This window comes from Patagioenas fasciata, chromosome Z, assembly GCF_037038585.1.
Source record: "Patagioenas fasciata isolate bPatFas1 chromosome Z, bPatFas1.hap1, whole genome shotgun sequence".
Lineage (NCBI taxonomy): Eukaryota > Metazoa > Chordata > Aves > Columbiformes > Columbidae > Patagioenas > Patagioenas fasciata.
The window spans coordinates 39,632,933-39,658,531 of NC_092560.1; the positions used below are offsets into that span (position 1 = coordinate 39,632,933).

The 25,599-nt window shown below is 45.6% G+C and overlaps 1 protein-coding gene across 3 annotated transcripts in view; it reads left to right on the top strand.

Annotated features, from left to right (window-relative positions):
* The window catches only part of ABCA1 (ATP binding cassette subfamily A member 1), a 103,115-nt gene that overhangs the window by 70,090 nt on the left and 7,426 nt on the right, over positions 1–25,599 (top strand). For 2 of the 3 annotated variants that reach the window (XM_065860176.2, XM_071801989.1), the window contains exons 12-43: positions 3,584–3,772; positions 4,621–4,826; positions 4,919–5,095; positions 5,678–5,900; positions 6,259–6,480; positions 7,082–7,286; positions 7,831–7,944; positions 8,422–8,593; positions 9,143–9,274; positions 9,806–9,945; positions 10,956–11,093; positions 11,634–11,854; positions 12,321–12,393; positions 12,940–13,142; positions 14,054–14,102; positions 15,023–15,136; positions 15,476–15,627; positions 16,092–16,216; positions 16,608–16,706; positions 17,973–18,162; positions 18,316–18,410; positions 18,792–18,824; positions 19,395–19,500; positions 20,188–20,262; positions 20,672–20,841; positions 21,743–21,920; positions 22,468–22,583; positions 22,672–22,816; positions 24,066–24,189; positions 24,673–24,802; positions 24,936–25,056; positions 25,238–25,300. In XM_065860176.2, the coding sequence (XP_065716248.1) occupies positions 3,584–3,772; positions 4,621–4,826; positions 4,919–5,095; positions 5,678–5,900; positions 6,259–6,480; positions 7,082–7,286; positions 7,831–7,944; positions 8,422–8,593; positions 9,143–9,274; positions 9,806–9,945; positions 10,956–11,093; positions 11,634–11,854; positions 12,321–12,393; positions 12,940–13,142; positions 14,054–14,102; positions 15,023–15,136; positions 15,476–15,627; positions 16,092–16,216; positions 16,608–16,706; positions 17,973–18,162; positions 18,316–18,410; positions 18,792–18,824; positions 19,395–19,500; positions 20,188–20,262; positions 20,672–20,841; positions 21,743–21,920; positions 22,468–22,583; positions 22,672–22,816; positions 24,066–24,189; positions 24,673–24,802; positions 24,936–25,056; positions 25,238–25,300 (4,500 nt within the window). The remainder of the gene's footprint in view (positions 1–3,583; positions 3,773–4,620; positions 4,827–4,918; positions 5,096–5,677; positions 5,901–6,258; positions 6,481–7,081; positions 7,287–7,830; positions 7,945–8,421; positions 8,594–9,142; positions 9,275–9,805; positions 9,946–10,955; positions 11,094–11,633; positions 11,855–12,320; positions 12,394–12,939; positions 13,143–14,053; positions 14,103–15,022; positions 15,137–15,475; positions 15,628–16,091; positions 16,217–16,607; positions 16,707–17,972; positions 18,163–18,315; positions 18,411–18,791; positions 18,825–19,394; positions 19,501–20,187; positions 20,263–20,671; positions 20,842–21,742; positions 21,921–22,467; positions 22,584–22,671; positions 22,817–24,065; positions 24,190–24,672; positions 24,803–24,935; positions 25,057–25,237; positions 25,301–25,599) is intronic. The other variant, XM_065860180.2, reaches the window with a different exon arrangement.

Here is a 25,599-nt window from a genome sequence, read left to right on the forward strand (position 1 = left end):
CCCCCTCTGCTCTGTCCTGGTGGTGCCACATCTAGAGTAGTGCTTCCAGTTCTGGGCTCCCCAGTTTAAGAAGGACAAAGAATTACTGGAGGGAGTCCAGTGGAGAGCTACGAAGATGATTAGGGGCCAAGAGCATCTTTCTTATGAGGAGAGACTGAGAACTGGCTCTCTTCAGCCTGGAGAAAAGAAGGCTGGGAGGGGATCTTACAAATGCTTATAAATATCTGAAGGTTGGATATCAAGAGGATGGGACCAGACTCTTCCCAGTGATGCCCAACAACAGGATGAGGGGAAACAGACTAAAGCACAAGAGGTTCCATCTAAGCACAAGGAAACACTTTGAGGGTGCCAGAGCACTGGAACAGGCTGCCCAGAGAGGTTGTGGAGTCTCCTTCTCTGGAGATATTCCAAGTGTGCCTGGATGCATTTCTGTGTGATCTACTCTAGGTGAACCTGCTTTAGTAGGTGGGTTGGACTAGATGATCTCCAGAGGTCCCTTCCAACCCTAACCAGTTGTTACTGAGTACAGCATTCTAGGAAAAACATGCAGGTTAAAACTCAGAAAAGTACAGCCACCTAGAAGAACTTAGCTGAAAGAAAAATCACTAAAAGAGAAACAGTCTCTCTTTTTTTAACAAAACCAGGACACCAGTGATTGTGGGATTCCTATGCCTAGATGAAATCCTGGAAGGTGCCAGGTGGTTTCGTGCTGCATTGAGTGCAATAGTACTTGAATGGTTATCATGCTAGAGCTGAACTTGGATGCTTGGCAGTGGTATAGCACAAATGTTGTGGAAATTTGATTTGAAGTTGCATGGTATACTTAATTTAGAAATACTTGGGTGTTCATGGGAAAAGAGCAAACATCACCCTGTGGCTGATCACTTTATAACATGCCGTGCATACTAGACCATGAAGGAGGGGCTGGGAGTCTTGCGTGGTGACTAGAAACGACACACATGGGGACGCAGACGAAGATGCATGCACAGAGATCTTGTTTAGGAAGCAGCACAGAGCCAGGCAGAGCAGCGAGCTGAGCCAGGCTGAGACCCTCTTTATTAGCCATTGACAATTCACAGGATTTACAGATACGAGCCTGGACTAAGATGTTACAGAAGATGTTTTTCCAATAGTTGTTATTAAAAACACACCACACTCACGTTATGTTTGTTTCAGTTATGTTCCCACTCATTCACAGACCAGGCCCAAGGACATTCACCCATCATACATATGGGGATGGTTTTCCAACCCAAGATATCATTCTCGCTGGCCTGGGCTATCAATTCTTACACTTATAAAATACATACTTCTGTATAATCTGTCCAAGGCCCTTTAGCTGGAACTGCACATCCTGCTGTTCCCACAGTCTTGCTCAGATTTGACACCTGTTCTACCAGCCTCTTGGATCCCTGGGGTGTTGTGCTTGGTGTTAGACCTGGATGACTGTGATGTTATCTGCTTAAGTAGCACATTTCACTGTTGCTTCTTTCAGGTGCATCTCTGAGGGGTAGATCTTTGCACTCCATGCTGATATCTTCAGAAGCACAGTGGTATAAAACTAGGATAACGCAATAGAAGCAGTTTAGAGTAGCTCTCCCTGCTTTGTCTGCAAGGCAGCTGGTTGGATGTCATAGTGCAGCTGTTACACACAGATCTCTTCGGGTCTTTTAAGCCTTTAAGTTCATTCCTTGTTTACCCCAATATGATGCTGTGCTGACTAGTTTCTGACCTGCACTGTTGCACTTCCCCATCAACATGACATACTAGAGGGTCAGAGGCATAATTTTCATCATTCCTGTGCCTCTGTTAGCTTTATGAATGTTAATTCTGTAGATGTTGGAATCAGGGAGATGAGAATCAGGGCCAGCAACTGAAAATGGAACTGTTTGCTGCAGAGAGTGCAGACAGGAAGTCAGGATTTTGGATATTGGTTTGCAGTCATGTTGTTTGAAAAGTGAATGTTGCTGCATTTTTATTTTTCTTTTAAATGACCCAGAGGCTTTTCTGGTTTTGTATTTTGTGCTGCTTGTTAACACTGCTGGCTCTGGTAGTTAATTCTTGATCATCCCAGCAGTCTGGTCTCCTGTATTGATGCAGTAGCCGGGGTTCATTTGCTGTCACCTGCTGCAGTTCACACAAGCAAGTACCTCAATGTCAATGCCTGGGCAGCTCACAGGGAGTATCCCATTCAATTTAGAGGTGCAGTGTAGATCTCTTGTATGTGAATAGGCTGAAATTTAGTTAGTTGCCTGTTTGTGGCTGACTTTATGGGGGAGTTTACTCCTTTGCTGTTAGCTGCTGAGGCTGCCACGCTGCTAGGTGACTGGTCATCACCTCCCAGCTTCCTGGGTTGTGCAATCTTATTTGGCTTGTTGCTTCTCACTGAAGGGAGAGCCGAATGCTTTGCTTGGCCCTTTTGATGGTAATGTGGGTGCTAACTTCAGGCAGGGAAACATGTGTCCTTGGAGCTAAGGTGTGTTAATGTTGCCAATGAACATGGCAGGACTGTGAGCCCCTTCCCTGGAGGTGTGGTCCTTTTTCTGCTGGGGACAGTTGATGGAGCCAGCCTTGGGAAACCACATGTGAAGAGGGAACCACGCGGCCAATACCTCTTTGTTTGGATTTCCCTTTTGCGTGTTTTACTTTGCCAGCTTGGCCTGTTCTGTTTTCCTAGTTTGCAATGCTGTTTTTCTAACTGTGTGACCCATTACCTTCTAGTTTGCTGGTAACAGCAGAGCATGGGGAAGCTCCTCACCTCTCTGCTTCGTTCTTTGTTCTGGCAGGAAATCCATTTCCTGTTTTTATTGGTTAGGATTTTTACGGTTTTCTCTCTTGTGCAGCCTTTTTATGTATACTTTTTTTTTCTCTCTCCTACTTAAGTTTGACTGTGTCCTTTACGATTAATGCTCCCTTTCTGTTTGCCCATACACTGTGTTCCCAGAGGGCTGGTTTTTGCTTCAATGCCAGGTGCTTCTACCTAGACTGCACTTGTGTGGGGTGTTGTGCACACGTAGTGGGCCAATAGCTCACCCTCAGAAGGCTAGCAGTTAAACTAGATGAATAAAGCACTGTCTCAGATAGAAGAACAGGGAGGTAGGGCATCATGGCTATGCAGGGCTGCTTGAGCTGGCCCTGATGGCACAACAGCAAAATATGTAAGAATAGCCACTCAGGCTCCTGTGCTGGTATTTCTGTTACACGCTGTGACAGTTCAGCCTCCAGCCAGGCCGCAGCCCCTCAACATTCTCTGTGCAAGATCTGGATTGCATGTGCAGAGTGCAGAGCTGTGTGTGGATCTCTGCTGCCCTCTCCTTGGGAGTGGAGTGACAGGACATGGAGGCAACCAGCCAACCTGCAAAGCACATCTGATGGTGTAGCTCTGCAGAGAAGAGGCCCATTCTTTGCGATGGGGGCGGAAGAGCCAGCACCCAACTATGATTTTTCTCCTCAGTATGGCAGATGGCCCCTCCCCGCACCTTTCAAAAAGGCATTTTCCCCAGTAGTACTAGTTTTCATTATGAGAGAGAAGATCTAACGTTAATTCTCAACAACTATTTCTCCTTTGAAAACAAAATATCTGCAGACGCTGCTGAAAAGCAAAGCTCTCTGGGATCTGCACTTGCCAGCTTCCAACTGGACAGTGGAGGACATTGCCCGTTTCCTGTCAAACAATCCTGAGGACTTTGAGACAGCAAATGGCTCAGTGTATACCTGGGTGGACGCCTTCAACGAGACAGACCGGGCTATCCAGACCATCTCCCGCTTCATGGAGGTGAGATCCTGCTAGTGTGGGCAAGGAGTTGGGGGAGGCCAGAAGCTTTGTCTTCACTCATGCAATGCACTTCCCTCGAAAGGGAAGACAGATGTTCCTCAGTCTGTTTTCTGTAAACAACCAGGTGCTAGCAGGGCAGAGTGCACAGCATGTTAGAAAATATCTTTTATGACTAAATATCGGTGTAGGAACTTAACTGTAGGCCTTGTTCTTGAAGCACTTGCTTTGGCCATTGTGTATACTTTCCCAGACTGCTGCTGCTGGGCAACTGAGAGCTGCTGCTTGCTTCAGCAGTGTAACAGCTTGTATTTCAGTCTGGATTTTAGCTGGGGACTATGGTGAAGCCAGTAGCTGCTTTAAGCTGAGGAAGACATAGCAAATAATGAAATTTGTTTTCCTTTTTACTTGGTCATCTTGGCAGATGAATGCAAACAGAAACAGGCCTTGGCTTGGTAGGTGCCTGGTCCAAAGCCTTCAGGTCTCTCCACTAATTTTTAGACTTTGAATCTAGTTTATTGGTAACAGAGAAAATAAGACTATCTATGGAAATCAATACTTGGATGGGGTTCTGTAGCTAGTACTGCAAAGCTATCTAACCTCTTGTCCAGAAAATACTTTTGCTGGGATATTCCTCAGTGACATAAGTTTGACAAGCAGGAAAAATGACATCTCTAGCAGCTGGCTGTGGTACCATGAGCTATTGCAAAGTAGTCTGGCAGTGCAGCCATTTCTCAGGTGTGGCATTACCATTGCAGAGTTCTGCTTTTTTTCCACTCCCAAATGTAAACAAAGTGTGTTCTGCTTTGGTTACTTATCCTATAAACACTTCCAAATCCGTCCCTGTCTAGTGTGTCAACCTGGACAAACTGGAGCCTGTGGCTACGGAAGTCCAGCTTATAAACAAGTCCTTGGAGCTTCTGGATGAAAGGAGGTTCTGGGCAGGCATAGTCTTCACTGAAATAGCTCCTAACAGTGTAGAGCTCCCTCAACATGTGAAATACAAGATACGCATGGACATTGATAATGTGGAAAGGACCAACAAGATCAAGGATGGGTGAGTTGTGACATCCTGTTTTATGAACAGTTTCTTATGGAGGATTTGGTGATGAGGATTTCTAATGGAAAGGTCTTGTTCCCTTGGCGCAGGTACTGGGATCCTGGTCCACGTGCTGACCCCTTTGAGGACATGCGCTATGTTTGGGGAGGCTTTGCCTACCTGCAGGATGTGGTAGAACAGGCCATCATCAGAGTGCAGACAGGCACAGAGAAGAAGACAGGAGTTTATGTGCAGCAGATGCCATACCCATGTTATGTGGATGACATGTATGTATGCAGGCTGCTTCAAAAGCTCCCTTGGAAGGCATAGACCTTTGTCACTTCTCAGACATAGTATCTATCCCTACTATCAGTAGCAGGAGCAGTCTCCTTAGTTTTCCTAATCCCTGGAATTAGGGCACTTGTATGGAGGCTTTAAATATGTAATGACTTGCAGAGTCCTTCCCAGAAGGACTGTCTGTACAGGACTTTTACATACAGAGCAGATTGCTGAGATGTGACTATATCTGTAGACCCAACACAGGAAAAATAACAGTGGGAAGAAAGCAGAGATGTAGGCATGGAAGAGCGGAAAGAGGACAGTTAAGAGCAGTCCCTGGGAAAGACAGGTCTTTGCACTTGCTCTTACCCTGAGTGACATTTGTAACTCCAGCTTCCACTGCAGGCTGAAGATGTGCTTTAGACCCATAAGCCTCACGTCATACTGAGACACTGATCCTGTGTTGCACTCTATGCATCAGCTAGTTTGTGCAGTGAAGTCACCATGCTCTGGTGGCCATTGAGTGGTACCTAAAGTCTCAGTGATGTTTCTCACTGTGTCCTCCTGGCCCTTTTCCTTCCTTCTTTCAGATTTCTGCGTGTTATGAGCCGCTCCATGCCTCTCTTCATGACTCTAGCCTGGATCTACTCAGTGGCTGTGATAATTAAGGGCATTGTGTATGAGAAGGAAGCCCGGCTGAAGGAGACGATGAGGATTATGGGACTTGACAATGGCATCCTTTGGCTAAGCTGGTTCATTAGCAGCCTCATCCCTCTCTTGATGAGTGCAGGCCTGCTGGTGCTGATCCTTAAGGTGAGTTGGCTGGTTTGGTCTGCGTCAGCATAATGTAGAACCCTGAGAGCCTGCTAAGCAGGGATCTGCACTGACACGCTGACAAGGAGCGAGTGAGTGTGCATTGACCATAAACTTTTTGGAAACGGGGTTTTACAACAAAACAGACATAAGTGGCTGAAAACAGCAAGGAGGGGCTGTAGCAGATTCAGTGCTCTTGAAAAGGTGCCTCTGATACTGTCCTGCATCTGGGAAGGCTGTTGTGCCAATTGCAGCAAGCCCAGCCTCCCCTGAGCAGCCAGCTCTGCAGATCTGCTTGTACTAGAGCCACCTTGGAGACCCCTTTCAAAGCCTAATGCACCTGTTATTCTCCTGCCAGGTGGGGAATCTGCTGCCTTACAGTGACCCTAGTGTGGTGTTTGTTTTCCTCTCAATCTTCGCTGTTGTGACCATCCTCCAGTGCTTCCTCATCAGCACTGTGTTCTCCAGGGCCAACCTGGCAGCTGCCTGTGGGGGCATTGTCTACTTCACGTTGTACCTGCCTTATGTGCTCTGTGTTGCCTGGCAGGACTATATCAGCTTCTCACTTAAGATCTTTGCGGTAAGTCTTTAACTGCCTTCGTTACTGGGCCTTCACCACTTGGCAGCTTTGTAGCTGGACACTGATAACAAGGGGGGTGGTGGCAATAGGAGGATAATTTTCCAGTGTAAGAAGGCTATCAGGGCTGGGCTTGGTGAAGAGGTTGACTGAACCTGCAAGGAGCTGCTGGGAGGGTTTTGGTGGCTTTAGTAGTGGAGGTAATTCAGCTAGACTGAGTTGCCTTGATCTCTGTATACTCTGATGCTGTAGCACCAGATATGCAGGCTGAAGGAACCAGCTGCCTTTGCACAAGACTTCTGATGAGGGTGGCTGTTAGTGATCTCTTCCCTTGCATAAGAGTCCAAAAAGCAAGGGAAACAAAGCCAGGAAACAAACAATTCTGGGTGGTGGTCCAGCAGAGACTTCAGGCCTTGCTTGCTTGCTAGAACCATGACCACAGAGTCTGCACTCTCTTCCTGCAAATAAGGTCATGTTTTTGGGACCTTTCACTTTTTCTATAAGGCTTCTGGACTGTGTCCCTTAGCCTTGTGCTAGAGCTGAGCTGCCCAGTTGGTGAGTAGTTGTCAAAAACTTAATGCATATTCATGCCTCTCATTTGCAGAGCCTGCTGTCCCCAGTAGCCTTTGGCTTCGGTTGTGAGTACTTTGCACTGTTTGAGGAGCAGGGAGTTGGTGTTCAGTGGGACAACTTCTTTGAGAGCCCATTGGAAGAAGATGGCTTTAGCATCACCACATCTGCTGTCATGATGCTGTTTGACACTTTCCTATATGGGGTCATGACCTGGTACATTGAGTCTGTCTTCCCAGGTGAGGTGTGCTTCTGAGGGCGTATTAGGTCTTCACACTTATAAATAGATCCTTTCATTCATTTACCAAGATGCAAATTTGGCCCATTTTTAAGTGAAGCTGCAGAAGGATCGCAGAGGAAAACCACAGACCGGCGTCACAGCATGGTTGTTGCTACAGATAGCAATGACTGTTACCCAGCACAGAGGCTGTGTACCATTATGGTGGTGGCTGAGCTAGTGCCAGATGCTTTGCTGCAATTCAGCTTTTCCCTTCTCTGAACTGCTAATGCCACAGACCTTGCTGCAGGGGAGGAGTTGAGAGTATCAGCACCACATGTGCCTGCTTAGCACCTTCCAGCACAGGGCTTTTAACCTTAAAGTGGAACCTGGGGAAGGAGATGTCTCTTTACCCCTAAAGTCTGGCAGTGTCTTGGTCAAGAAGGAACTGAGTCCTGCCTAACCTAGACGCTTACTGAGGGTAGAATACTTCCCTTCTTGTCTTGAAAGCTAATACAAGAAAAAGCACAGATGCGATCAGACTCATGTAATGCTTTTCTCTTCAGGCCAGTATGGGATTCCCAGGCCCTGGTACTTTCCTTTCACGAAGTCCTATTGGTTTGGCGAGGAACCACAGGAGAGACAGCACCCTCATCCTGATCAGAAGGGGCCTTCAGAAGGTGAGTACAGGGGACAGAGCCTTTTCGTAATGAAGTGTTGTGGTCTGCATTTTTGAAAGCGGAGTCCAAGGATAGCAGGACTGGCGTAGCTAAGGTGAAATCGTCATTCCTTTCTTTTAAGAGTTTGTGTGTGCTGATCAGATGGGTGTATCCAGATAAACGTGAGGTACTTTGCCCACTTGTATGCAGGTGGGTACTCCAGCCCCATGGGGTTGAGAATTTCTGTCATTTTTGCCAACCCCTGTTCACACTGAAGATCTCCAACTTCCAAATGAGCCCAGTAGAGAGAAAAGAGCTAAAGGACAACTTTCATGGAGGTTCCTGTCTCTGAGGAAGAAATTGGGTTTTTCACATAGCTCATTTCTCCTTGGATCTCCATAGACTTGGTGAGTGTGATGTTTGTTTTAACTCCCACACAGCTGCTCTTAAAACCTATCGTGTCTCTCTCTCTCTCTCCCTTGCTCTGTTTCCTTCTAGTCTGCAAGGAGGAAGAGCCTGTGCATCTGAGCCTTGGTGTTTCCATCCAGAAGCTGGTCAAGGTTTATCGTGATGGCAAGAAAGTTGCTGTAGATGGTCTCACACTGAACTTCTATGAAGGACAAATCACCTCCTTTCTGGGACATAATGGAGCAGGGAAAACCACTACCATGTAAGAGCAAAGGAATGCTTTAAGACAGCTGGGGAAGTGACTGAATACTGCAGTTCTTATCAATATGATAGAGGTAGTGGTACAACTTCAGTGTGGGAGCTGCTGCAGACTAGGGTACTCCACTGATTTCAGTGAAACTCTGCTGACTTAGCCTAGTTGTGCAACTGCCTCAGAAGATGCACAGGTACAGGGGACTGAGACTGGAGGCAGTTCGGGTTGAGGGTGTGCCGAATGAATCTGGGGGCAGCACTTTTTAGTAATGCCACTTGCAATCCTGACTTAGCAGTGTAAGGAAATGGATTGGGACTGAAAGGACTTTTAGAGGAAAAGGTATTTCCTTCAATCAGAGTCAGGTGGATGTGCTTTGATCACTGTTAAAACCATTGGAGCTGATTTTTTTTAATCTTTTAGGGAGATATCTCTCAGACTACTTTCCTGATGTGGGAGTTCTTCTGAGCTTCTACCCACTCTTCATTCATCCATCCTGGCATATGAAGCAGCCAACTTCCTGATAGTGAAACCTGCTTATCTGTTGCATTTGTCTTTCAGGTCCATCTTGACTGGCTTATTTCCCCCAACCTCGGGTACAGCCTTCATCCTGGGCAAAGATATCCGCTCGGAGCTCAGCACCATCAGGCAGAACCTGGGTGTCTGTCCACAACACAATGTGCTGTTTGACTTGTGAGTAGCATCTCTGAGATGCATGGCTGGTGTTATCCAACACATGTTTCGGTTCTTTAGGAGACAATAGTGTGCTTTCAGTTACAATAGTCCTGTCTTTATCTGTGTGTGTGGTGTGAGACAGTGGGATGGTCTGAGATTGGTACAAGGACATTCTGTTTATTAGCACATTTATATGTGCCTGTGAATTATGAGCAAGAACCTACACTTTCATCTTTCTCATGTCTTTGAAGAAATCTGCTCTATTAAACTTAATTAGGCCAAATGTTTCTTCAGTGCCTAGTGATGTGGGATGTTTGGGGTACTCTGTCAAGCACTGTTTAAGGGGGATTATTTACATCGACACTGAATGGCAACACCTTGAAATCAGGCCCAAGCTGAGCACACCCAGTCTGTTGCTCCTTCCTGAAACCTCAGCCTCAAAATATATTTTCCTGAGCAAACAAAACATGCCTGCTGAACTGCTAATGCAAGGGATGAATCCTAGGATGGTGCTCTCAGCTGTCACCTAAGCCTGTTCCTGTTCCCTAGACTGACTGTAGAGGAGCACATCTGGTTCTATGCTCGGCTCAAAGGTCTGTCAGAAAAGAAGGTGAAAGAGGAGATGGAGCAGATGGCAATGGATGTTGGCTTGCCCCACAAACTGAAAGCAAGGACAAACAAACTCTCTGGTAGGTTCACCTGCTTTTACAGTTCTCAGCTGCTTCCTCAGCCCCAGAAAAACTCTATTGGTTTTCACAGAGCCTGTGTCATGGACCTTGGTTGGGCCACCAATTAAATATAAACTACCACATGATTAAACACTTAAGGAAATTATTAAGTACCTAATCAGTATGTCTTACAAAATTTAACAATCTTACACAATCTTATGCTGTCTAATGGCTATAGGTCACTCACATTCTCTGAGTATTTTGTGCTTGTTTCCATCATGACATAGCTCAGCTACATGTGATGTGTTTTCCAGATACTAATATGTTTGGGTTTTATGGGTTTGGGTGAGAGTGGCTCGAACCATAATCTCCAAGTACCTTGCTGTTTGTGAACCATATGTGCATTTCTTGTACTGACTTCTGCATGTTCTATCAGTGTCCTGAAGAGTTCCTCCCTGTGGTAGGGAGTGGTAGGATTCCTGTATCAGTCTGTACCACATAGTTGGGGGACTGAGACTACTTTGATTCAACTGTCAGCACAGCCTGTGCATTTGATCTTGGGAAGGGAGAGCAGTTGGCCATAGGTTGACTTCAGTATTGAAGAGTGTAATATAATTCCTTGCTGCTGTATCTGGCACACTTCCACAGGGGTGGTGTCTCTTGGGGACCTATTTCTGCAGCTTCAGGCTCTGGAGACCTGTGCCTCAGATCCTCAAATATGGCTAGGCCTCCAAGCTGGTGACCTACCACTGTTGAGGTAGTATGATTCTCTTATTGAGGGGCTTGCAAGGCATGATTTTCTGCAGAAGAAGGAGAGAGTTGGACTCCACTAGGAGAAAACCATCCAGATGAATTATCCCTTATCCTGAAGGTGATGGGGCCCTGAAAAACTAAAACAGTAGAAGTGCTTGGTCTTAGTATGCAATTCTGCTTTCTCTTAGAGAGCTCATTACCCACTGTGTTGCAGCTATAGCTGTTCCTTTTATCTCTGCATCAGCGTGAACACCTCTTTTTTTTCTTGTGCCTGTTAGGTGGCATGCAGAGGAAGCTCTCAGTTGCCTTAGCCTTTGTTGGTGGCTCCAAGGTTGTCATTCTGGATGAGCCTACAGCTGGGGTGGATCCTTATTCTCGCAGAGGGATATGGGAGTTGCTTCTGAAGTATCGGCAAGGTATGTGGTCTTTTTCTCTACTCCTAATGAATGTGTTATGGAAAACGAAAAGCGACCTGATTTGTGAGTGTTCTCAAAGTAGCAATGTGCCTTTCCAGATCTGTTGTTGTCTGCACTGAGGAAGGAGCAAAGACTATGCAGAACAAGGGTGTTCTGATCTCTCATCTGTGCACCTTTCTCATCCTGTTCATGTCAGAACTCATCAACAAAGTTCCTCATAGGGTTACAAGGGCAGTTAAAGTCAGAAATTCACCCTTGGTATGCAGCAGTGTCCTGTTCTGCTCTGTGTGGCCAGCCTTTCTGACGTGAAATTAATCTGCCTTTCCTGAGCATGACAAGGACCTGTAGAGAGTGGGGAGAATAAACCCATGGCAGCAGTTGTGAACCTTTTCCGTACTGCTTCTCTTGTTCAAAGGAGCCTGCACTTTTGTCATCAACCTCCCATCCAACTTCATGGCAAGATCCAGATGCTTGTGACTTTGGATTGGGAACATGGGAATGGTTGACTTACCAGCAGTGTCTTCCGTTGCTTTCTTCCAGGCCGCACTATCATTCTCTCCACGCATCACATGGATGAGGCAGACATTCTGGGGGACCGGATTGCCATAATTTCTCATGGCAAGCTCTGCTGTGTTGGCTCTTCGCTCTTCCTGAAGAACCAGCTGGGAACAGGCTATTATTTGACCCTGGTCAAGAAGGATGTGGACTCGTCTCTGAGCTCCTGCCGAAACAGCAGCAGCACAGTGTCCTATCTGAAAAAGGTACAGCTGACCCTTCCTGCTCGTGTTCCTTCTTCCTTCATGAAATCTTAGTCTTATGGGAAGCAGGAGGTAAGATTTTACACTGTAGAATGTCTCAAAGAGAAATCCCTTATTCTCTACAAGAAGCATTACCTGCTTGTATAGGTACCATGCCAGATCATGTCTGGTTAAAGTGTTGCATGGGACATACACCTCCGTTATAGTTTCCTTCAATGCTGGTGCTCCAAAGTTCACTGGAGGAATACAGAATAGGTGAAATGCACGCTTTTGTAACACTCACTTCTGTAACTGTGACCTCTTATATTTCAGCCTTTTGCAGTGGGGTATGTCACAGTTACTTTGACTCCTCTGTGGAGTATCCAGCATGTTGCAGCATCTGGTTGGAGTTGCCTAGAGTGCAGCATATGGTGGGCCCCTTTTTGATTAAACAGCAGGAACCAATGGTTGTCTTCTGTTTTGTGCCCAGGATGACAGTGTCTCCCAGAGCAGCTCTGATGCTGGCCTTGGCAGTGACCATGAAAGTGATACACTGACAATAGGTGAGGCTTGAAAAAGAACATAAGATTCAGTCTTCGTGCTGACGTGGCTCTATCTTTGACCTTGGACAACCGCCTTAACCTCGTGGCCCTGTGTAGCCACAATCTTGGGACAAGTATTAAATTCACAGGGGAGGTATTTAAAAATCTAAGTAGTAAAACGTTTTTCTTTGGTGAGTCATTTTGGGTTCAAGCTGTCCTGAGATTTAATGTCCAATGATTATATATAATAACTGCTAGGCCTGTTAGCAGTATGTAATGTTTGCTAGTGAATTGTACATCAGTGACTTGCAATATTGCCAGAAGCATGTGAAAGCTCTCCCAAATTCTGCAAATAGAAAGAATAGCTAGTCTCCGGTCCAGGTTTTCATCCAACCTTGTGTTAAATGTAAAAAGAAAACAGTCTATTTCCATGGAAAGTCTGCTTCCCAGAGACGTCCCATTTTCCTTCCTTTTTTTTTTTCTCTGATAAGGTTTTTCAGACTTGGCTCTTCTTTCCACATAATGAATAACGAGATGAACACCATGTTTTACTTTTGGTTCTTCTAGATGTCTCTGCAATTTCAAATCTCATTACAAAGCATGTTTCTGAGGCCAGACTGGTGGAGGACATTGGTCATGAATTAACCTATGTCTTGCCATACAAGGCTGCTAAAGAGGGAGCTTTTGTAGAGCTGTTCCATGAAATTGATGACCGTCTCTCTGATATTGGCATTTCCAGCTACGGCATCTCTGAAACCACCCTGGAGGAGGTAAGCGTGCTGAAGATTGCCTTTTGACTTAAAATTAGGCAAAACGAATCATGGCAGAAATAAGAACAAGATGGAGCTTTGTGTTCCTCTCCAAAATGGATTCTTACCTGTTTAAGTGTGTGCTCAGAAGTGTGCATTGGAAACTGAAATGTAGTATGAGCAAGTGTAGACAGGGCTGTTGTACTCAGTTGCACTTCACTGAGATATCAAGAAGGCTTGTCCCCAATTTGCTTCTAAGTTAAACAACTTGCGGATATTTTTAGGGATGCTTTGTACTGCACTTAACTGAAAACACCTATTTCAGTACTGGAAACCATACTTCACAGCTGCATGCCTTTGCCAGGGATGTTTTTAGGGTTTGTTCTTTGTTGGCTGTGTTCCAACTGACAAGTCTCACTTTTTTTGTCACAGAAGTACTATGCACTTTGTCCCGTTTATGTGAAATACATTTTTGTTTTAACAAAAAGGGAAGCTGAGAAGGTGGTGATGAGATTGACAATCTGCAATTTGAATTTTTTTTTTTTTTTTCTGGTTTAGGAGAGTCTGTGGGGCAAACCCCACAGAGGTGCGTATTCCCACATGAACAGGAACATGAGCACTGTCAGACTAGGAGCAGGATGTTTCCCTAAATGTAGTAACTAGGTCTTTATCTGACACATGGGGAAAAAGCTTGTATGTGGGAACTGACATTGGAAATGGGGAATGGCTGGTATATGTGGTTACGGGCTGGCTTCTGGAAGCTGGAGAGAAGACACAGAGTCCATGTCCTCATTATGCAGGGGATAAACCCTGTGTCCTCTGTTCTTGTGCTGCATCTGTTGGTCTTGTGCTCTCTCATGGCATCTCCTGAAGCAGTCGTTGCAATTTTGCTCCTCTTGTAATTTTCACTGACACTTATCACTGCTTTTCAGATTTTCTTGAAAGTGGCTGATGACAGTGGTGTGGATGCAGAAACCTCAGGTGGGTGTAGTTGTCTTGTGCAGTGTTGAAGGGGACTTTAGAGGGAGGTACCCTTTCGTATGGTATTTGTGCTGTTTATCACAAGGCAGACCAAACCTAGACACTTCAGGAGTAAGATCTTGGTGTAGGGTGTACCTCCCAGGGGAATAAAGGGTCTAGTGGGTATCTCAAATGAGTAGCATTCCTGATCTCCCCAGCCTTGGGCAGGTGGGTGACCTTTGTGTGTAGCAGCATGTCTAGCTAGACGGTGACACATGCCAAGGTGTGACAGGCCCCGTTTCAGACCGAACTGGAACTCTTCAGTGCTAATATTTTCAATTATCTAAAATACCTGTTCTTAATATACTTAATGTGTCCTTTTATATGCTACCACTGAATCAACAATAGTCACAGTATGTTTATTTTATAACGGTGGAGAGTTTCTAGTGTTTGAATGTATTGTGAATTCCTTGACTGACATTATTGTTTACTCTGAGAAATAAGAAAAACTCTTGACAGGGTCAAACTGCAGCAGGGATCAAATGACTTTTTCTTCCTGAGAGCAGCTCACTTCACTAAGTGCTTATGCCAGCATTTCCTGATAAACTAGTGCTAGCAAATGGCGCCTGGAGTCATATGCATAGTAAGAAATAATTGTCTTTCAGTGACAGCAGCATGCCGCCTCCATGGATAATTGAAAAACAAGTGTCCACTGCTCTGGAAGAAGCTTCTCGGACAGCACACAGAAAAATAGTGCATAAAACATGTGACTGTTGTAGAGAGACATTCTTTGTTTTACCTGTGCTGGAGTCATTCCAGATGAGCTCCTCAGTTTTAAAATGGAAGACCTGGAAAACGAAAATTATATTGTTTTGATTTTTCTGGGGCTAATTGGAGATTAACTGAAACAGGTCAGATAATCATAACTGCCTTTGTTTCAGATGGGACACTGCCAGCCAGAAGGAACAGGCGTGTGTTTGGAGACAGACAGAGCTGCCTTCGTCCATTTACAGAAGATGATGCATTTGATCCTAATGATTCAGACATAGATCCAGGTATTGCTGGGCCTCAAGCCTGTTTTCTTCTTGTGAACACTCTTTCGTAATATAAATACTGCAAATTTTAAGTCTTAGAATGCCAAAGGAGTGGTAGTTTATTTGCCTTTAAGAACAGTGGGCAGTGCAGTATCCACAGCCTGCTCAGTCCTCCTATCCAAGGCTCAGAGACAAGGGTGAAAATGCATTTATGTGAATTTCTGTTGCTGTCTTTGCTTACCATACTCTTTTATTGTTGATGAGTGAGAGTAGCTGCTCCAGTCATGATTCTGTCTCCAGCACAGAAGTGCCCAGAGAACATCTCTGAGCTTTTTAATGAGGGTCATGTCTTCTTGCTAGCAGAATCCAGAGAGACAGACCTTCTCAGTGGCATGGATGGAAAAGGCTCCTATCAGATGAAGGGCTGGAAGCTCACCCAGCAGCAGTTCATGGCTCTGTTGTGGAAGAGGCTGCTTATTGCCAAGAGAAGCCGCAAGGGATTCTTTGCTCAGGTGAGAGCACCCAACATGTGCAGGTCCCCCAGCAGGGTCAGCTCTGGACCATGCACTGTACTCAGAGTTTCAGGTGGGCAGAAAACATCAAGGGAATACAGATAACCGAAACTGGTCTTCACTATATATCTGAGGAAAAGGAGGCCTGTGCAAGTGAAAGGAGTTACATGATGACCAAATGGTTACAGTGTTCTTGCACAGCAAGGATGCAGCTGAGGTTCAAATCCAAACTTGGCCCTGAGCAGCATTTACAGGCTGAATCCTCTTCATCCCATTTCAGTGCCGTGATTGAATGCTAGGATGGGTCTTGTATTGGTGTCCAGTAATGCCTTGGTGTAAATAGCAAAGACGTTCCTTGGGAAACTTTCAAAAAATGTTGACCCATTAGGTGACTCACACATAGTTCCTGGTGCCTCTGGGAACATCCACTTTTAAAAGGACTTGCTTTTTCCTTGCAATTTCAGATTGTGCTGCCTGCTGTCTTTGTGTGTATTGCTCTCATGTTCAGCCTGATCGTTCCTCCCTTTGGGAAGTATCCTAGCCTGGAATTACAGCCCTGGATGTATGATGAGCAGTACACTTTTATTAGGTATGTTTTTGTGGTGTGGAAGTGTTGCTAAATCCTGTAATTCTATTGTTCTCCGCAAATATGAATTACCTGGGTTCCTTACCAGGTTGTTTAAATTTGTTTTCTTTGCTTAGCTCAGAAGAGTCCTTAGCTCAAGAGTCCTGGTATTTTCTTTTTGGACCTCTAAATGCCAATTGTAACTACTGGCAAAGCTATAACATTTCTGAATGGTGCTGTGACTCCATTAATACTATGCACAAAGACCTAGGCCAAGCATTCTTCAAAGGAAAATCTCCACCCACATAATTTTCCTGAGCTCTTTGATTGTGCTCTCAGCCTTGCTCTGCTGCTGCTTTTGCTGTGTGCCTGTTAATCCCACTGATCTTATAGTGTTTCTCTGCTGTACCCATAGCAATGATGCTCCAGAAGATGCAGGTACTCAGAGGCTTTTGGATGCGCTTCTCAATAAGCCAGGTTTTGGGACACGCTGTATGCAAGGACACTCCATCCCGTAAGTAGAACTCTGGGCTGGGAAGAAACCCAGTCGTAGCTTCTAGTCACCCAGTAGATTTAACCATCTCTAGGGAATGATAGTCATGTATGGCCAGAGCAAAGTTTAAGCTGAAAGAGTTGCCATTACATTCAGTTTTTCTGCTCAGAACCTTTTAGAAAATTACCAGCCCTCAGCATGGTATGGGAGTGAGGTTTGAATGCGAATCCTTACTGACAGAGATAGAAAGGAGACAGGGTGGGAATGGGACCACCACTTCAGTCCCAGACTCAGTGCTGGACATCTTCTTGAAAGGCAACTGGAGCATGGAGAACCCTTCCTCAGATTACTGTCCGTTCCTGAGTGTGAAAAAGGATGTAGTCATGTTGCTGTATGTTGTTGACTGTAGCTATTCCCCTTCCACAATCTTTTGTTTCTAGCTGCACTAGAAACCTGGGTTAGCACCCCCACAAACAACAGTAGAAAGAGTGAAGAGCCAGACAGCGTTGGTGTTGTTTTCTAGCTCTGCTGCTGACTTGCTGCATAGCCTTGGGCAAATCACTGAAGATCCAGGGTGTAAGTGGAGAAGGGATATGTGGAGTCCAGGATGATGTGTCTCTAGCCTGGAAGAACTGCAGCTCCTGTTCACAGGATGATGGGAATGGGGGCAAGGAGCCCTGTGTTCTGGCCAGTGGTGAAAAGTAAGCTGTATCTTGCAAAACAAACACAGGAGCTGGGTTATGCCACCATGGGGCATGATGAAGAGGCTTCCCACTGATGCTGCCTTTGGTGACAGCAGTATTCTGGTGCCCCAAAGGCAGAAATGTCATCCCGGAAATTACTCTCTGATTTGAAGGTCATGTTAGACAGTATCTTTACTTGGAAGAGATGCTTAATGATCATTGAGTCCAACTCCCTGCTCCTCACCGGACTACTTAAAACTAAACCATAAGACTGAAAGTATCATCCAGATGCTTCTTGAACTTTGGATGGTTTGTGTGCTGGGATTGACTGAAGTATAGCACTCACATGCTGTGGAGCAAATGAGAAGAGTGGAGTGTCCAGCACTACTCAGTGTTGGCCAGCCTCGGTCTCTTTGGCACTGGGATGTGTTAGAAACTGCAGGTTTCTGTTGCTCTGAGCTGTTTGTTTCAGTGAGTTCAGGCTCTTTGAAAAACAGCCTGACTCTTCTGGAGACTGTGGTATCTGTTATTTATATGGCTTGTAAGCAAATCCCATCATAGTTGTTTTGAAAACTGCATTTCCCTTGCCTCTTTCCTGACACAGAGATACTCCTTGCACTGTTGGACAGAGGGAATGGACCACCACTTCAGTCCCAGACTCAGTGCTGGACATCTTCTTGAAAGGCAACTGGAGCATGGAGAACCCTTCCCCATCTTGTGAGTGCAGCAATGAGAAGATCAAGAAGATGCTGCCTGTGTGCCCACCTGGTGCAGGTGGGCTGCCACCCCCACAGGTAGGAGGGAGCTCAGTGGCATTGTGATGAGGGATGTTCCTGGAGAGCAGGGTGGCTGGGTGTGATTCTTGTGTGCAGCACCACACGCTGTGTTTAAGTCCGCATCTGCGTTTTCTGATGGGTGTTTATCTGTGTTTTCTCTGGTGACACCAGCGTGAGCAAGACACTGCTGACATTCTCCAGAATCTGACAGGCCGCAATATATCGGACTATTTAGTGAAGACTTACGCACAAATCATTGGGAAAAGGTAGCTATTGAACACACCCCCTTCCTTCTTCCCCTCACCAAGTGCTGCTTGCTGTATGAGGGATTCTGCACAGATCAGGCAAATAAGCCTGGGCAACCCAAACTTTTCAGCAATGAGCCAGACCTACTCAGACTCTCAGACTGCTGTGATCCACAGCTCAGATGATGTTTCTGCTCTATTAGCGATGCTGTGGCAGCTCTGAGGGGGTGTTCTGGGCCTTGTTGGCAGGGTCCAGGGATTACACCAAATAGAAGTGGTGGGACAGATGCCAGATATGAGAGGCCATTACACTCTTGTCCTTGGCCATGTGCCTGCAGCACTAGTAGATCTGTTTCTCCTCTTGTTCCATGTATTATACATCAGCTTTCTTTGTTTTTACAGCTTAAAGAATAAGATCTGGGTGAATGAGTTCAGGTGAGTCACTGCCTTTTCTCTAGTTTGTATGTGTTCAATAACCCTTGAGCACTGTATTAAGCAGGACAGACCCACCCTGCTTTGGAGTTAGTTTTGTCTGACTCTTAAATGCCAAATGTTGAGGAAGCATGTTTAAGGATAAACTGGGACAACCCAGACTACATCACTGTGAAGTGTGTCTGCCTTTTTCAGAGAACAGTATTGACTTGAAATGATTTTCAGTACTGGCCTACTGATACTCCATCTTGGGAGACACTGTTCTTTCAAGCAAGGAAAGCAGAGACATGTCCTGCTTTGCCTGCACTGGCAGCAGGGGATAGCTGCATTCATTAAATGGAACCGCACACTGAACAGTCATAAGATGGATATTTAACCCCAGGAAGGAGTAGGAGGCATCATGGCTAAGCAGCAGTGTAAGAAGATCAAAATAATCCCTACATATAAGAGTGTAGACACTTGCCTTGAATATAGTACAGGAAGAAGAGAGATCTGGGGAGGGAGGAGGAATGACATTTTCTGGAGGTCAGTGAGTATTTAAGTCTTTGCATCACTTTGTATCTGAATTTTCAGATATGGTGGCTTTTCCTTGGGAGCCAGCAGTTCCCTCATGCTTCCTCCAAGCCATGAAGTCACTGATGCCATTAAACAGGTGAAGAAAATCTTGGAGCTAGCCCAGGTGAGCAGCTGTCCCCCAGAATCTCAGAATGCACTGATGTCAGAGTCTTGTTGCTTGAAAGATGAATTGGAAGTCATAAAATCAGGAGCATGTGTGTGTTAGCTATGTTCAGTGGCTTTTCCCCATTGCCTCTGAGCTGGGGTCTCCCAGGCTGGTGTCTGGGAGCAGCAGAAGGCTTTGGTACATGGGTGCATTGCTGATGTGACTTCTTCCCAATACTAGGTGCACCAGTGGGGATGACAGACATGTCTGGGTGTTTCATGACAGGACAGGGTGGGCTATCTTGAGGAATTAAGTGGTTGCCATCTCATTCAAAACCTCAGTTGAGGCCTCCTGTGCTGAGTCTGCCCTGGCTCACAAGATAATTTGGGCCACTGCTTTATTCAGAGACTGCCTGTGGGCTGCAATGTCTCTGCAAGTTGCCTGCAACCCTTGTTAATACTTATTGCTGGGAAGAAAGCAGGCCTAAGGCTGACCTCTCTTACCAGTGAGACTGCAGAAAGGAAAGAGGGGATGAAGGCTGCATTTTCTCAGCCTTCTTACCACCTCCAGCTTGGTGGATACAGGCTGCAGAATGGAAAGAAAACTGTCAGAGCTATGAAAAAGTGTGACCCCCAGTAGATTCCAGGACATGAATAAAGGTAATTTTAAAGGGGAAGTAATGGTCGATCTGTTTGCTGTTTGCAGGGGAGTTCTGGAGATCGGTTTCTCAACAGCTTGTCAAGTTTCATGAAAGGCCTGGATACAAAAAACAATGTGAAGGTAAATTAACCAATCCTTACTGCTGTGCCTGCTATTTGAAGCTCTGATAACCTGGAGTTATTTTCTGTTGGCAAAATCCCAGCAGTTTACCATGGACAGCTGTGTAGACCAGAGCTCTTTGTGTTTGCTAGGGGAGCAAATGCATCTTGTATTCTCGTGTGTGTTTCCTCAAGACCTGTTTCTCCCCTGGAGTCTAGGCCTAAAGCCAAAAGTTCAGTGCTAGCTTCCAGCAGCCTCTGGTGGTTATTGATCAAATTGTATATTCTGTCCCTGAGCAAACTAGTTGTAAAGATGGGGAGAGAAATTATATGCCCTCCACAGAGGAAAGGATGTTCTGCAGGACTTGGGAGTGCCTGTTGGGTAGCTCATGTACCTGGTACCTTTCTGATGCTGACGTCATCTCTTGCAGGTGTGGTTCAACAACAAGGGCTGGCATGCCATTGCCTCCTTCCTGAATGTGATCAACAATGCCATGCTTCGGGCCAACCTGCAGCAGGACAAAAACCCTAGTGCTTACGGGATCACTGCCTTCAATCACCCACTCAACCTCACCAAGCAGCAACTCTCTGAAGTGGCCCTGTAAGTCCTGATGTGAATGTGAATGGGTTTAGACTCACCAGCTGCTGATTACTGGAAACAGGCAAAATGCGAGGTTTTAGCCTCACTGGTGGACGTGTGCTATTTCAGCTCTAATGTGCTGACCTTCTTTTCCGTGGTCTGGGCAGGTGGCAACATGTGCTGTTGAGCACTTGCTGTTGAACAGCAGTTGCTGTGCAAGCTGTCTGAGTCCCCAGAAGATGGCAGTTTCCAAGAACCAGTGTAACCTTCAGACCTTCTACTGCTTGAGAAATTCCTCTCAGACATAGCCAGAAAGGTGGCTCACCATGAATATGCTCATTCTTTTGTTCCAATGTGCCACTGTTTGACTAGGATGCATTGATGGATCCTGTTTAGTTTTGCCTGTTGTCTAAAGCTGGAAGGCATACCATAATGCACAGGGTTTACTGTGTGTAGGCATTGACTAAGCCACTACTAGCACAACCAGAGTTAGGACTCACAAGCTGTCTGCAGATATATCCTTCAAATCTTAGAGCAGTAGCAGAGACAGTGAGAGACCTCTGAACTTTAGAACACACACAAAAAAAGACAAATCCCCAACAACCCCAAGAACTGCATTAAGTGAGTAACGAAGTGGTGGTGATAAAGGCAGAAATTACACTGAATTTACCAACCAATCTCCAGGTTGTGGTGCCATCCTTGAAATGTCAACAGACTGTGTATGTTGCCTGTGTTATATATCTGGAGAAAAACTGTGCAGTTAAGACAGCCTGATGTGGTCATCCCGTACCGTGCAAAACAAGGATAGCAGAAGGAGAAATGGTCTCTGCACTGCCCTCCATGAGCTGCCTCATTTCATTTCAAAGGAGTCAGCACCAGCATACAAACACTTTGCTTTTTTCTTTTTTTTTTTTTTGTCCAGGATGACCACCTCTGTGGATGTCTTAGTCTCCATTTGTGTGATCTTTGCCATGTCCTTTGTTCCTGCCAGCTTTGTGGTCTTCCTTATCCAGGAACGGGTCAGCAAGGCTAAACACTTGCAGTTCATCAGTGGTGTGAAGCCTGTGATCTACTGGCTGGCCAACTTTGTCTGGGATATGGTAAGGGCTTTGCAAGTGTGCTGAACTGTTATCTGTTCCATATTTGTAGGATGCCTGTTGCACTAAAGCACCAAGTACAGCTGGGGCCAGTGGGTACCATGTTAAGTCAGTAAATAAGAGCTGTGCCTGTAACTTAGGTGTTTACTCTCTTGGGGCCATGGTTCACCTCAGTGGGAAAAGGAACACTTAAGAGAGGATGGGAGGGAAACCATAAGCTCAGTCATCAGCATTTATTATGTCACTTTAAAATATCTGCCCCAAAATGTTTGCTTGTGTAGCCCCTCATTTTGCTCTGCTCAAAACAGGTTATTTCAACCTTTGCTGTCCAGAACCTCTGAGAGTCTATAGACTTCTTCCAGAGGGACTAAGAAATGTAAATGTATGTGTACTACACTATAGTTCACACATGTGACATTTTTAAGAGTCTCCCATGGGCAACAGCTTTGGGAACACTGAAGAAGCATTGGTTCAGAGCAGAAAGACACCTTTCACTTTTTTTTTTTTTCCATCTGGAAACAAATCTAAAGCCATATTTCTCACCTTCCAGTGCAACTACATTGTTCCAGCCACACTAGTCATTATCATCTTCATCTGCTTCCAGCAGAAGTCCTATGTGTCTTCCTCCAACTTGCCCGTGCTGGCTCTCCTTCTATTTCTTTATGGGTAAGGGATTTCTCATCAGAAGTATGACTGGGAAGGCTCTTAGGCTTGGAAGGTGCTTACATGATGTTGCCGCTTTTCCTCTTACCAGGTGGTCCATCACCCCTCTCATGTATCCAGCCTCCTTCGTGTTCAAAATCCCCAGTACAGCATATGTTGTGCTGACCAGTGTGAACCTCTTCATTGGCATCAATGGCAGTGTGGCCACCTTCGTCCTGGAGCTCTTCACCAACAATGTATGTTTCACCAGAAGCTCCTCGCTGTATTGTGTTGCTGTGATCTAGTTCCATGTTGGTGCCATGTTGCCTTTAGCAGCCAGTTCTGCAGAAAGGCTAGCCCCTGGCCTGTACCCATTAGCTACTACAGTGATTTAAACACAGGTTCTGATAGAAATGGGTTAAAGCCTACTTTAGCAATGTTCACAGAATAGTTGAGGTGGAATGGGCCCTCCTGAGATTGCCTAGTCCAACCTCTGAGCAGGGTCAGCTAGAGCAGGTTGCACAGGGCCATCAGGTTTTGAATGTTTCCAGGGTTGGAGACTCCACAGTCTCTCTTGGCAACCTCTTCCACTTTTCAGTCAACTTTAGGATAAAAAAAATAATTTAAAAGTCTTGTGTTCAAATGGTATTTCTTATGTGTTCTTCATAATGGATGGTTTCTGTCTACTACAGGCCATGTTAAGCACTCAAGCATTTAATTGCCCTTAGTTTTGCTTCCTGTGACAGATACCTCTCTAACTATTGGGAACTTAGGTACCTTGCTTCAGTTTTTTCAAAACCAGATGCGTACTGGGGAAGGTACAAGTTCTTCTCATGCCTGTATGCAACACAAGATGTAGTAGTAGGCCATGCTTGACCCACACTGGTGTGAAGTGTTCCCTGTGGGAAGAGGTTGAGGAGACCCTAGGGGAGTTACCTGTTGATTGTACCACTGCCTGTGGACATAAGGAGGCAGTCCTTGATTATGGTCTCCTTTGTTACAAGGCGTGTTTTAGGTGAGTAAAAATATGTACATGCTTGAAGCTGAGTGCCTGGCACAACAAGAACCTCTTGTCAGGCTGCTGTCAGTCCAACCTGTAGCCTAAGACAAGAAGAAAAGGATTAGAGACTCCATTAAGGGATAGGGACAGGCTACCCAGAGCCACTGAGACAACTGATCTGTGCAAGCACGACTTTCCTCTTTCTTCAACCTGTAGCCTTTTTGCACCTTACCATTTGCAGACACTGCGTTTTAGACTGAGTGTTCAGAAGAACCTGTCCTTTGGTGTGGTTTTCTTGTATTATTAGCATCTCGAGCAACACAACAACACTGACTGTCCAGAGGAGCCATGGCACTGGCTCTTGGGAGAGCATTTCTAATCCTTGAATTTTTGTGGGGTTGCAGTGTTGGGAGAGGTAGGGGTCAATCACAACATGGGTCACACTTGGCAGGTGATGGCTGCTTTCTGCTCATACGGCTCATTGGCACTTGATTTTGTCTTAACAGAAGCTGAACAATATCAATGACATCCTGAAGTCTGTTTTTCTCATTTTCCCCCATTTCTGCCTGGGACGGGGGCTCATTGACATGGTGAAAAACCAGGCCATGGCTGATGCTCTGGAGAGGTTTGGTAAGTGAAATCGTGTATCACAGCAATGGTGGCCTGAACTGAAGAAGGAAAGCTTGAGTCTGCCTGGGTGAGCACCATTTGCTCCTCTGACTTTTCAGGAACTGAAAGTACACATAAAGTCAACTGAATGGTGGGGATCATTAGGCTAAGAGTAAGGAATGGCTGAGATTCTGGAAGGCTGGATTACTTTTTTCTGGGATGCAGATACCAAGGCTGAATCACAGTCTTTTTGTGCTTCACCAACCTTTTGAGAAGGTGGCCTAGTTCTTTGGCAAACTGAATTTTCTGGGCCCAAGTCCCAACTTTGCCACAGTAAAAATGTGCATACAGCCACAACTGCTGCCTTGTGTGGCCTCTTTCCTCATCATACTGGCTGCTCTCCAGTTGCTGTGGTGCCCAATTTGGTGGGGTCTGTGGGAAGAAATGCTAGCCTGCTCCTGTTGCTCTGGAAAGGTGACTCTGCTCTTTATCTCATTTTGGCAGGAGAAAATCGTTTTGTGTCTCCTCTGTCATGGGACCTGGTGGGAAGGAACCTCTTTGCCATGGCAGTAGAGGGTGTTGTCTTCTTCCTCATCACGGTGCTCATCCAGTACAGGTTCTTCATCAAACCCAGGTAGGTTGTGTGTTTCACTTCAGTACTGCAGATAGATGAATTTTTCATTTGTGTTCCCCATGAGGTAGGGAAAATGTTAACCATGGAGGCCTTGTCATCTTCTGCTAAGGCTTTATCATGTTGCTCTCTCCAGGCCTGTCTATGCCAAGCTGCCTCCTGTGAATGATGAAGATGAGGATGTAAACAGAGAGAGACAGAGGATAATTAGCGGAGGAGGACAGAGTGACATCTTGGAAATCAAGGAGCTAACCAAGGTGACAGGACAGTTCTGCATTCTTAAGACTTCTTGGTACAAAACCATGCAGTTCACCAAAAGCCTTATTCAGAGGAATTTAGCAGGGTTAAAACTGGAGCATGTTTGGAGTGTTGAATATGTATGGCTCTATTTATAGTTCTTTGACATTGCTCTTATCATTCTTTTTCTTCTGGTTTCAGATTTACAGAATGAAGCGAAAGCCAGCAGTTGATAGGATCTGTGTGGGAATTCCCCCTGGAGAGGTAAGCTTATCTGTTAAATTCATTGCTTTGCTATTACTGCAGTATTTAAGAGCAACAGACAACAAAGGGTGGGGTAAGATCAGGAACAGATTATGTTCACATTATATCAAAGGAAGTTGCCTGGAAGTTGAAAGAGTTTCTCATTCCATGTTTGTTTGCCTTTAAAGAAGGTACTGAACTCTGTATCTGGGACCAAAGGCCAAACTCTGCTACCCTCCGGTGTTTGGCACAGATATGCTGTGGTGGCACTGCACCAAGGTGACACCACAGTTCATTTTTTTTCCCAACCTAAAGGTTTC